The following is a 13,574-nucleotide window of genomic DNA, read 5'->3' on the forward strand; positions in this document are numbered from 1 at the left end:
ACCAGTGGCAATACTGGAAAGAGTGCAAGTTTGATATCTTTTTCTCGTGGATATACCACTTTTAATTTTTTTTATTTGCATTTTTTATAAATGACCGTTCATTATTTTGTAAGGAGCCACTGAAACATTGCAGGTTGTTTGTCCTGTTGATGCAATTTTGCCTTTCTTTTCCTTGAAGCTAGGCTTTTGTGTGTTGTGAAGATGAATATGATGAAGTCTACATTTCCACCTCTATATACAAAATGTACTCAAAATTTCCAGTAAAACTACTTTTAACTTCCTGTGAAAGACTGTATATTTTTTTACTGTAGCTTTCTAGTATTGATAGGTGCTTCAGCCATGTTCCACTATACTTGGCCAGGTTTTATCTGGAAGAACAAAAAGTGTTTACAGATGCTAAGATATAGTTACCAGTAGTCTGATCAAGAAAGGGGTTAAAAGTGAGACAGCCTTATCTCTTACTTCAGCGGAAGTATAGTTGTTGATTTAAAGCTCTCTGTAAATGATTGTTGGAGATCTGTCATGTGTAGCAGTGCATTGAAAAAGCATACCACTAACTCTGCTTCCTCCTAAAGAGTGTTTATCTGTCAACATCTCACTTTAATTGTAGTCTTTTGAGGTACCAGAAGGCAGGCAAAACTAACCAGCCAGCAATCATGGAAAATAAGGACTTTACAAATGTTTATCAAAATGTTAACACCAATATCTATGAAATTCCAGAGTCTGAGGAGGACAAAGAGAATCACCTTTATGATCATGTCCATGAAGATCTAGCATCTCCTTCTTCTACGACTACCAATGCAGAGAGCATGGACTTTGGTCAAGAGAGCCCAGAAGACAGCCGCAGTAATTCTGTGGTGTCTCAGCATGGGCTCGATGGAGAGGATGGTTCTTCTTCATCTCACCACGGTGCTGAAGAAGACTACCAATACCAAGAGGAGATGGATCTGATGAGCCCAAGTCAGGAAGATAAACATGTAGGGGGCATGATGTTTGAGAATGGCATGCTTTCTCCTACAGGTTTCCAGCTGCGTCGGAGCCAGAGCACTTCTTCCAACTCCCCGACTTCCATCAACTTCCCCCTGAACAATAACTTGGGAGAAACGGACAACTTTCAGGAGGACGGTGAGATACACATGTTTGTAAAGGTAAGAGTTTGCGTGCTTCTATGAATACACTAGATTTAAACCCCAAATCAATCCGTGTGTCCTCCAGACTGGTAAAATACAGCTACCCCCAGGGGAGCTTTGTTGCCAACTCTGGTGCCTGCGTGCTGCAGTAGACTGAGCTGGTCACTTATCTCTTGTGTGCCTTAAGGCACAGAGAGAGGAGGCTGTGTGGTGTGGAGATGCCTGGGATTTCTTTAACTCAGCTGGAAGTATACTGAAAGTATTCTAGTTGTCACTGCAGCTCATTTATTTTTTTGTAAAATCACCTTGCTGCTACAGCTAGACTACTTCTGCTACCTGAACTGGTTTAATTACAGCTAGTTCAAGTATTTCTCTGTTTCACTTTCTGTCTAGCAGGTAGTAGATCAAATGTGATAGTTATTAATACTGTGAAGAAAACCAAATATAGTTTAAATAGTGGCAATGAAATCTCCTTATATGTTCATCCTTGAAAGAGATCTTTCTTTTATTTCTTTCAATATTTAGATTAATATATGTCTGTGATAGATTATAACCATGTATTTCAAATTAATTTCAAGTTAGATACAAGTTCCTGAAGGACTGTTTCACACTTTCTCTAACCTCATGAAATATCACTTAAGTTCCTAAACCATAAAACACCTGTGTTCTTAAATAAATGTTATACTTCCCTTCATGAAAGTTCTTGTATTCAACCATTCTCAATATTTATAAAGCTGTAAGACAAACTTGACAGTTTCTCCTTTTAATTACATAAGATAAAAATTTTCAAGTTCTTGTCTCCCTTGATTAGGACCTTACACTCTAAGTACTGTAATTTCAGTAGAGGTGTTGTGCAGCCTGCCACTTTCAACACAAATAAGATTATCAGAATCTGTTCCTCAATTCCATAGATGCTTTGAAAGCAGAATAAGAGATTTTCTTATCACGTATAGTGAGAAGTGTTTTCCGCAAAGTTTGTGTTTGATTAAGTTTATTTGAGCAACAGCACACTAAAAACTTTGCATTGGCGTGAGATGCTGATTATCTTGTATGAGCTAGGTCAGATAAAATGGCTTGGTGGACTCTTCTAACTTCATTTAGTTTCTGTTATAAATACTGTATGTCTTGGAAAACTGAGTTAAGTAAAATGTTTACTTACTCCACTATCCACATTTACTTACAGGATAAAGAAGATCACTTCTATAAATAGCAACATAATCTTGAAATTCTTTTGAATGCATTATAAAAGTTATGATTTGAACACTTCTCTTTTGTCATGTTTCTCTGACTTCCTGTAGATGAAAAATTAATGATACTCCTCCTTCAGTTATCCCTTCTCTATATGTGACAATACTTTGATTGTGTCGTAATTTTTGCACAAAGATATAACATTTAAATTACTGATAGATTAAAAAAACACACACACAAAAATGGCCATTAGATCATTTAGCCTTACTTTGCATAATACAAACCATAAAACTTCACCCGTTTATCTTAATTTCTATATAACTGCAGCAAGTCTTCTGAAAAGGTGTGTATCCTTCAGGAGAAGGAGTATCTACTAATTGCTTGGCTATGAATCATTCTGGGTCCACACTTGTTACCACAAAGGGATTTTGCTACTGATTTCTGTGGAACTGGGCTATGGAAGCTATGTGCATTTGGCTTTTTTGTTATCTGCCTACAACTTAAATTGTATTAGTCTTAGAAGTGACAGCTGCCCTTTCTTTAACTGAATTTGTGACTAGGTCCAGGTAGTTGATTAAAAAAAAAAAGTTAGTAATATGGGAAAAGTAAGATCTATGGTGTTGGTACTAATTCATACCTCTGCTTTTAGCCCTGCCTACATGTTTTAAAAGTTGCTGCAATTGAATATATACTGTTCGTTGGCAGCTTCATGGCGTTAGTTACTTGAATGTTGTGTTTTGGCTTTGAAATCATTCCTCGTTCTAATAAATCATATTTATTCCTTTTTCTTTTACCTTCCTTTTGTTTCAAGATAATTGTGTTCTCTCTTTCTGTGCATGAGAAAAAGAAAAATGCATGCAGATACTTCTATTCAGCCAGAGATGTTGTGGTTAATTTACATTTCTGGAAAGTGAGAAGAAGGGCAGCTTGAAAATAGTTTGCCTGTAAAAGGGTTGAGGAAGTTCTTTTCCTTGCTTTTGTTGTGCAGAAGAAGCTGAGTGTCTGACAGAGGAGCTTATCAGCTGGTATAGAGAGGAACACACACTTTGGACTCTGTTCATTTACTTAAAAATAACTGCTTAGTCCCATTTGCAGTTGAGATCCAAGATGTCCCTTGAGATCCAAGACGTCCCTACCTGGCTGGGGGATGAGACATGAGGCTTTCACGTGACCCATACCCTGATCCTCATCCAGCAGGAGCTGGAGGCTAGGTGGGCTAGGCTAGGACTTCCTAACCTGTCACTAGACACTTCTGTATGGGTGACTGAATTGAGCTCTTTATGGCTGTGTTATTCTTTGGGAAGTTTCTGGACTTTTGTTTCTGGATGTTTATTTTTCTTTTGTCCTTTCTGGTATCAAAGCAATAAGCATTAACACCATGGAGTGCAGAGCCAGATTTGCTATCCTTAATTATCTAGAGAGCAAAAGTCAGCCTATAAAACAGAAGGTATGACAGTAATATATAACAAGAATTGTGAAATAAAAGGTGAGGGCTGTCACTTCTTTGCGTGCATGAGCCTAGCCTTTCAGTGGTGCCAATGACCAGAATTAATAGACAGTCTCTTTCTATTATGATCTCCTGTCCACCTGAGGCCAGTGTTGCCATGTAGGGATAGATTATAGAGCAAGTCCAATGTCAGAAATGCTGAAGAGCAAGTCCAGCGAAGGGCCACAAAGATGATTAGGGGACTGGAGCATCTCTCTTATGAGGAAAGGCTGAGAGAGCTTGGCCTGTTTAGCTTGGAGAAGAGAAGGCTGAGAGGAGATCTTATCAATGTGTACAAGTATCTGAAGGGAGGGTGTCGAGAGGATGGGGCCAGACTCTTTTCAGTGGTGCCCAGCGACAGGACGCGAGGCAATGGGCACAAACTGAAACACAGACACTTCCATCTTAACATGAGGAAAAACTTTTTCACTGTGAGGGTGACAGAGCGCTGGAACAGGTTGCCCCAAGAGGTGGTGGAGTCTCCTTCTCTGGAGATATTCAAAATGCGCCTGGATGCAATCCTGTGCAATGTGCTCTAGGTGACCCTGCTTGAGCAGGGGGGTTGGACTAGATGATCTCCAGAGGTCCCTTCCAACCTCAGTGATTCTGTGAAATAAGATACAAATCGAACTTATATGCATTCTGTCCTGAGCCCTGACTTGTTTCCCATCTTCTGTTCAGGGCTTTATTCCCCCTGTGGCTCGCCTCTATTTCATAGCTGGACTCTGCTACCTCTCCTGTTCCTTCCACAATTTGCACTTTTTCTCCTTTTGGCTGACTCTGCCTACCTGGTTTCTAGCTAGCCAAAGCTGCCTGGTCCTGAAACTTATTCTCCCACTACAGTCTGCTCCCCCTGACTATGCTCCGCTTTCTTTACAGTGACTGCATTCCTTTCCCCTCGTTGGGTCTTGTCTTCACTTTGGCTCTCCTTGCTTGTTCTTCATTCCCATGCCTGCCTTCTGGCTGTGGAGCCCGTACTTGTTCCTCTGGGGCAGTGAAGTATTGCTTCATCTGTGTCAGGTTTCTTGTGGGACTGTTTTGAAATTGTGACCATCCTCTCCTGGATTTGCTCTCTTTTGCAGACATCAACAATGGCAGCAGGACCTTTTGCTGTGGACAACTCTGCCACTGCTTACTCCTTCCTTTGGTTTTAGTACTAATAAGTCTCTGAGTGGCTGGAAGTGTCAGTGTCTGATAGAGGTGGCTGCTGATTGAAAGCCACAGAGAAGTGGGAAGTCAAAACGGCAGCTAACTTGCAGTGTAGTTGCCTAGTTGCAATGCGTTGCCTAGAATAGAAATTTAGCTCTAGTACTCTAGTGAAATTTGTAAGTGCTGTTGCCTTGCGACCACAGTGTCGCTCAGACTGGATGATCTTTTATGCGGTTCATTCTTTGTTATTTGGCACCAAGAAAATATTTAAATCACAAACTCATCTGTCACTGAGTCTCAGTGCTCTGTAGCTATGCCATCATCAATGGACTATTTCTGGAGGTACCTAAAGTAAAGAATTTGGGCTCTCTATTTAACAAAGAATTCACTGTACCTTTAATAGCAGAATACAGCAGGCACCAACATGGAAACATTTGTGTGAATCCAACCTGTCCAGACTTGTCACAGCCACCTTTATGCCCATTTACATTGTACCTTCTTCAAACAAAAGCCTTTGAAACGTGAACAGAAATATGACCAATATGTTACTTAGTGCATAGGGCAGCTTGACCTGGTTGCAACTCTTGTTCAGATGTCCAGCTTTTTCAGTTGTGTATTGTATTTCCTTGTTTAGTAATGTTTGTTCTTCAAGCTGAATTTCTTGAACATTTTATTATTTTTCTGTTAATTAAAGAATTTTCCTTCCATTTTTCTTTTAAGGACATGATTGTCCTTCTCTTTTACTCATAAGCCTGAGACAAGCTACAGATTATATCTTCTGCATATACATTTCTACCATAGGAACACAGCTCCCCAAAAGAAAGATGTCTTACCTCTAGCAGTGAACATTTTGGTTTATGCAAAGACTGTAAATTTAATAGAGTCGTTTTGCATCGTGAACATGCATGCTGTATCACTGCACTGTGGTCTAAGAATCACAGAATTATTGAGGTTGGAAGGGACCTCTGGAGATCATCCAGTACAACCTCCCTGCTCAGAGCAGAGTCAACTGCAGCAGGTTTTTCATGGCCATGTCCAGTGGGGTTCTGAATATCTTCAAGGATGGAGACTCCTCAACATCTGTGGGCAGCTTGTTCCAGTGTCTGACCACTCCCACTGTAAAAAAATGTTTTTTCTTATGTTTAAATGGAATTTCCTGTATCTCAATTTGTGCCCATTGCCTCCTGTCCTTTCACTGGATACCAGTGAGAAGAGACTGGCTGCATCTTCTTAACTCCCCCCATCAGGTATTTGTTCATGCTCATATTATCCCCCTGAGCCCTCTCTTCTCCAGGCTAAATAGAGGTCCATCTGTAATATACCTGCGCTATACTATGTACATAATATGACTTTATTGCTCCCTCATAGACCCTATCATGAATAAGAGACTGGTAATCTTTTAGGTCTTAACATCTAAACCTAGTAGCTATGTAACCCTTATGTCTGAGGAGGAAAACTGGGTTGTAAGTCTCTTTATAGCTTGATTTACGCTTAGCTGAATTTTTGTGTGTGTGTGTGTGTCTGTGTGTGTGTGTGTGTGTGTGTGTCTGTGTGTCTGTGTATGCCTGAAAAGATTAGCAAATGGCAATTCCGTAGATAACATGCAGTTCACGGTTCCCAGACTATCAGTCGTGACCAGAATGTGTGCTTTAGCAGCAGGGCTTAGCAGTTTGCTTAATCTGCTGGATACAAAGGGTAAAAGGTGTTGCTTCTGACCTCTGCTGAATGTGCGCCTTGTTCACGCACTTTTGCTGCCTCTGGAAAGGTGCATGAATCAATGTGCAGCTGACACTCCTGTGCCACCTTCAGCTTTTGGCTCCAGCAGCGACTATGGCTTGGTATAGCACAGTAACATAGCAACAGCTTAAAAATACAGAGCTGCATTGTCTAGGAAATTGTTACTCCACAGTGATTGCAGTGATAGCAAATACAATGCAAATATGTAGGTCGTACTAAGAGAAAACTAAAACAGGATTTATTTATTTCTTTTTCTTATTTTTTTCCTTTTTTGACTCCTTCTTTGATGTTTTGAAAATAACATTTTTATCCCAGCCTGTTTTGTTCTTTTCTTTTGAAAGATGTCAGTTCCTTTCATTAGGTTTTAGAGGAGAAAAGTAATTGGATTTGTGGATTGATTACTTTCTTGCTCATAGTGTCACTGACAACTTATCTGTGTAGCAATACTGACAGCTGTTAAATGGTTTCTGTCCAATATAGAGAGATTTATATTAGTTTTAATTGTTTATTGCAGAAGTACATAAAGGGCAGCTCTACTGAAACTGATGTTTTACTAACACAAAGTAATAGATGGTCCCTGCAGAGCAACTGGTAACAATATATATAAATTATTTTGGAATTCTGCAGAAGAAAAGATGCTGGAGAAAGCTGCTTTTCCTCTCTGGTCTTTCTTGATTTGGCCTACCCGACTTAAGGTATCTGTAAGCTATTACCTGCATCTCTCCTCGGTATCCAGGCTCCTGTTCCAGCAAAAAAAACCTGTTCTAAGGGTGGGATGAATTGGTGTGTAGAAATACCAATGCCCTCCCAGAGCTTAGAAACAAAGCCTAGATTACTAGGTTAGACTAGAAGTGAATTCTTGTAACTCCAGACTGACTTTTTCTTCAGGCTATTCAGTTTTCGTCTTTTTCTTTCAGTGTCCACGCTCAGCAACAGTTGTGTGCAACAGTGAAATAACGCTGTAATGTTGGAGAGTTAAGCTGTTTGTTGGACAGTCTAACTTAATCATCTTGTACATCTTAGCCTTTTCCAAGAATGGAAACCAGCACTATTTTTTTTAACTTCAGGCAACCTTTATCCTTTCTTTTTTTTTTTAAAACAACAGCCCCCTTGGATGTTTCTTTTAATTGTATTTGTTTTATAGTTACTTTTTATTTTAGACACCACAGTAGAAGATAAAAACCAAATGAGTTTAGGGGGATTGAATTCCTAGGTACCAATTCAAAAAAAGCTTAAGATTTTAATTGTGAAAAGAAAATTTACTTGGTTCCTTTGGGTCATAAGAACCTCTACTGAAGGAAAATTTCCGCTATTCTATAACTGTGTGTACTGGTATATTTAGAAAGATTTTCCATGTCCTTTTATACACTTAACTGTGGTTGAGAAGGAACACCTAAACATTTTTCTATGTTAATTGCTATTTTTTGAATACTTACAACTGCTTAGTGACAAGGGTTTTGAACCTGTATGAAACTGCACCGGAGGGACAGTGGGTGGGTGGATGGGTGTTAATGTTGGTGCATCTCTGATAATGTTGCTAGACATTTGTGACCTTTGTCAAGATATAGTGATACAATTAGGGAGAGATGAGAAGTAAATTGGTGTGCACAGGTCTGATTTCAATACAGGTGACGAGTGTTTGAAAGCAGGATTCTGATTCGCAAGTTAACTGAATTTCTGTTGCAGCTTCCATGAAGTTCTCACCTCAAAGCACTTGCTGAGTCTTAATGAAGTAAAATTCAAGAATACATCTTCTGAGTGAAAAATAGGTTATTTCCCTGCTTATATGGGTATAAAAAATGAGGCATTGAAAAGTAAAAATCTTTGCACGCTCACTGATAACATAATGTTAATTTTTTTGGTTCCTGGTAATCTGAAGAAAATTTCGTAGGACTGGAGGTGACCTCCTGGGACATGAAATCAAGTCCTCTGCTGTCACGGGCGGCCTCATCATAGAATACATAATTCATAAGCTGATCAAGGTCTATCTAGAAACTAATCGGCCATTACTACTCATTTTAGAAGACTGTTTCAGAATGTCATTACTCTGATGCATTGACTCCTTACTCTAATTTTCAGATTACATTTATTCATGTGCAGTTAATACACCCTTGTTCTTCTGCTGACACAGTCCATTAGCTTTCGTAATTTCTTTTAGCACTTTTGTTGTCAGTTTAAGCTTAGGCATCCTCAGATGTTTTTGAGCTAAACCAACAAATCCTTTTTGTCCCCATTTCTGCTAGTCATCATAGTGATCCCCCTCTGTATGTCTTCTTTCTGCATCCTACTTCTGGTTGCTTCTACTTTTATAGTTAGACTAAATAAGAAGCAAAAAAGATTCTTGTAATACTTATTCTTTTAAGGTGTTTATAATTATTTAAATAAGCACATCATTGTATTTGAGGTGAAATGTCCTGATGTAAACATGTGTTACAGCCAGTCAGAAAAAGCTTTATTAATTTCTTGGTACATTTCATAGTTTTTCACTTACCCTGGCACTTGTTTTGCTTTCAACAATAATTATTTTTTTCTGACATTATTGTAAGGTACTCTCGTCTGCTTGCAGAACACCAACAGGTTCTAATTCCCATTGTCCCATTGGTGTTAAAAGTATTCACAGTTCTCGCAGGTACCCGTCCTTAATGTTGAGTTCATCAGGTTTGAAGGGCGTCTGCCTGTATCCTTAATTGAAATTTAGATGCGAGTTGTTCCCCTGAGTTAATTACTGCTCTTTGTCTGGGTAATCTTAGCATCTGTACATAGAAACTCAACACTATATCCTCATAGCTTGAGAAATGGTTGAGAAGCAAACAGAAGGTGTAGAAGCTTTGCATCTGAATATATATGTCTCTTCTGCCCAAATGTATTTGTACCTTTTTTGGATTTATCTTAAAACATATTTGATTCAAAACTCTGGCCAGCAAAGGAATTTTGTATGCTCGCTCTACAGAATGGGTTGGTTATACTTGCTCAATAAATATGTGCATTCTCATCTGTAACACTGATACTTAGGTGGCCTTGCATCGCGAGAGAGTCTGTATTAGCCAGAAATGGCATATCAGTGGTCAGCGAGGTGTCTAAATAATACTGGCAAGTCCTCCATAAGTAAGAACACCAAGAGAAATAAAATAAACTTTCAAAAAAAATTTTTTTCTTAATGTCATTGAAAATTCTTCCTAGTTTTAATATCTATTAGCAAGAACCTGTGTAGATAAAATACTGGAGAAAATAGTTCAGGAATCTTGAATTTCATTGGGTAGACCTGTTGACCTCAGAGGCCTTTTTTAGCTTTTGTTTGTATCATACTGTGATTCAGGCAAGGAAGTTAACCTTTCTTGTACTTATCATGGCTTTTCGCATAGGCCATCAAGAAGGACCCTTAAGAATGAAGACTGCACTCATATTCCGGTTGTTTAAAAAGCAAAAGTTATCTAAGATCTCAGTGCTGCAGTATGCTGAAAGTTGTAGTCCTGGACCATAAAAAGTTAAGCAGGTGCTTAACTTTTCAGCATGTAATAACTTCCATTCACATTCCTCAGAATGATTTTAAATCAAAGAAATTATGCTTCTACTTCTATACTTTGCTGGTTTGGGAACATGTAGAATAGAAATCAGGAAATTTTTTTTTAAAAGCTGATGAACCTTTTTGAGAGGACTCGTGTTTAAGTAAGAGGAAGTTCAAAGGAAAATAAAATGCCGTCCTTCACTTTATGCAGATAGAGAAGGTTACTAATTTAAAATGTTATCATGTAGAGAAATCATGGGAAAATTTAGATGTAGGGTGTGAAGCTAAAAGAAGATAATTGGTCTGTTTTGATTTTGTTATCTTATGTTTCAATCTCCCTGTTTGTGATTTCAGGGACTAGAGAAAATGAGATTTGTCAGTTGAGATGAATATTATAAAGAGGTATAGGGCAGATATTTTTAATCAAGTGATGCAATATGTATCACTCTTACTATGCTCTCTGCTCAGTGGGTCTCCTTGAGATCTCAGGGATGATATTTCTGAACAGTAGCATACTCAGGATGAAAATGTAAGCCACATTGAAATTAATAAGAGTATTGCACTGATTCAGTGCAGGCAGGATATTACCCAGGATACTTTGTTGCATATTCCATAGATTCAGTTTGAAGGTTGTTTTGATCTGGGGATTTGTCTGTGTAAAATTCATGAAGTCTAGTTTTGATGATTCTCTGTCAGACAGAAAACTTCTTGAACACCGGTCTGAAGTGCTTACTTTTCTCTTTTGTTTCCATGTTAAGCTAGAAGCTAAATGCAGGGTAGAAGTAATTCTTACCTTGGCTAGAAATGACTGTTCTTAAATTTCGGAAACCATCTGTCTGAATGAAGCACCCTGGGACAAAACGCTGCCTGTTCTAAGGGGATTTGTGCAGTTTACATTTCTAGGAGGCCGGTCATTAAGTGGTAGATCAGCTAATGGGGACCTCTAATCATCTGAAAAATGTGATCAAGGTACTATCTGAGAAAGAGCAGCTGAAGAGTATAAAAGCATGGGGGGGCAATTAAGCTGTTTAAACATACAGATAGTTGTTCCTATGAAAAGCAACAGCAACTGGGCACGATACCACAGGACATCTAAAATGGCCTTAGATATCTGTTGTTAAGCAGTTTAACCCCACTATCAGTTTCAAGTCTAAGGCTACTGCAAGGTCATATTTCTGTGAAAAGATATCAAACGAATATACTGGACAAAGTTCTAGTGTCAAAAACTTGTAATACACTATGTGGCCTCTCTTTAAGAGGCACCAACCTTTCTTTTCTTTCTTTGGTGGCCACATGAATTTGTGAATAATCAACAGTACGCAGTCTCTAGTTACCCAGTGCATTGTTGCATAGTCATATAACTAAGAACACCTCTGTAAAAAGCACACAGATTCTTTTTTTTTTTTCTATATATGCTACTGCAGGATAGCATACTTCATTGGACTTTACGAGGCATCCTAAATGTTTACTATTTTCACCGAATGCAAGTAGCTTGCTTATCTGTTGACTCAGTAACTTTGCCGTGGTCCTAACTGATCATTTACTTTGGTGTGCCAGTGGTTTGCTTGGTGTTAAAGCGACCGTGTAACTAACAACAAAAGTTTGAAGCAGCAAATTCATGGTCATTTGGCTCCTCCCTGTGAGATTGCAGAGAATGAAGTTTGGACCAGAGCAGAGTTTCCTTCAGGCATTGGGAGCTGATTGGCCCTGGGCACCACAGCTGATAACAGCTAAAAATAGTAACCGTATAAAAGCATACAGAGCAGCACAGCTGCCCGTGCATTCCCTTCTCAAACCTGAGCAAGGGAGGATATGATGTTCTTCAAGCCTCTGCAAATATGTTACTAAGAACATTCTGCTTCTTCGTTCCACTTAACAATTAACTCATCAAATAAAAAACACACTGGACTCTATGACTCATGGGGGAAGTAACCAAGTTATAATTAAAAAAAAACACTGAAGACCAGATTTTCCAAGCACAGACTGACAGGTGGGCCACTGGTATGTCTTTGGAACAGTGCCTGCAGAATATCTATGTTTTTCATATACAAGAATGTTGTATGTATAGTCACATAATCATCTTTATGAGGAGTATACCTTGTGAATGTGGGATTATAAATGTTTGTAAAAACAAGCGTCTTTGACGTGGACAGTACTGCTTTGCATTGTGCACTAAACTGGCATTGAGGAGTTCAGGACTCTACTCTTAGCTTTGCTGTTGATTGTGGACAAATCAGATCACTTCCTTGCATTTCTGTTCCCTTCTAAGCTCTGCCTGTCTTCTCTGTTTAAACTGTAACGTTTTGGGGAACAATGACTTCAGTGGTTGATTACATTGCAAGATAAATCTTTGGACATCTGAGACACTTTGGATGAATAAAGAAGGCAGATGTGTTGAAGAACACCCCTTTCAAAGTCTGGAAAAAATTGCAAGGAATTGAAAACAGGGTGCAATCAGGGAAAACGCTAGGAAGTCTTAAAAATTGGTCAAAGTCTTAAAAATTGGTAGCAGTGTCAGCCCTATCAATAATGAACTATTCCCTTATGTATTAACTGCAATTATTTCAAGTCCTCCTCTTTGATTTTATAAAGCTTTGCACTATGGAATTTGCATGGGTGAATTCCCTTTCAATTTAGTTCTAGTGTGTTAATATTTTTTTATGGTTTATAATAGGTTTATAATGTTCTGCAAGATTGACGGATGACCTTGCTAACCTACCTTCAGTTTTGATTTGATATACTTAATTATTTGGAAAGGTCACTTATAACTACGTAGTCATTTTCCTTTTCATAAGAATATTCAATTACCTTTATATTTATTTCTTAATTGAGAGATCTTTCATAGCAAATGAAATAATTGTGAAGGATGTTGGTTCAGCTCTTCTGTAGAATAAAGTCTTCCTTTTATAGTCAAGAGAGCCAGCATAAGCTGGCTGTGGTAGAAGCCCCCACACAATGGCTTCTGCCTACACTGGATGTAGAACTGAGAGTCGTCAATCCTTATCGGCACGCGGGGCTCTTAGCCTGTCCTCTCTGAAAGTCGGTTATAGTTTTCTGTGTAACATGTAGCCAAGATACGATCCAAGAGTCTCTTCCTGGTGCCATCCTCTGCAGTGGGATTGAGGCTTTCTGTTAACTTCACCAAATACCTTTATATATATTTATCAATTACTCTGACATCAACTGCCACTTGCTGCTTGGCCAGGAGTGGATGGAAGTTGCTAATGTTGAGTTAAGGCCCCAATATCTCATTAGCGTTTTATGAACCTATGTAGGTCTCTCAGCGTAACCTAGTCCCTTCTGCACAGAGCTGTATCAGTAATTGTCGTTAAGGTCGGAACAGTGAGACAGAAGAGATGGCCATGTGCGTTGCCATTTC

At 38.8% G+C, this 13,574-nt stretch overlaps 1 protein-coding gene across 1 annotated transcript in view; it reads left to right on the top strand.

The window, feature by feature from the left end:
• Window positions 1-656: 656 nt before the first annotated feature.
• Window positions 657-13,574, top strand: part of CLIC5 (chloride intracellular channel 5) — a 71,854-nt gene continuing 58,936 nt past the window's right edge. The window contains exon 1 of the mRNA XM_013955610.1: window positions 657-1,148. Within this exon, the coding sequence (XP_013811064.1) occupies window positions 657-1,148 (492 nt within the window). The remainder of the gene's footprint in view (window positions 1,149-13,574) is intronic.

Source organism: Apteryx mantelli, chromosome 3 (genome assembly GCF_036417845.1).
Source record: "Apteryx mantelli isolate bAptMan1 chromosome 3, bAptMan1.hap1, whole genome shotgun sequence".
Taxonomy (NCBI): Eukaryota; Metazoa; Chordata; class Aves; order Apterygiformes; family Apterygidae; genus Apteryx; species Apteryx mantelli.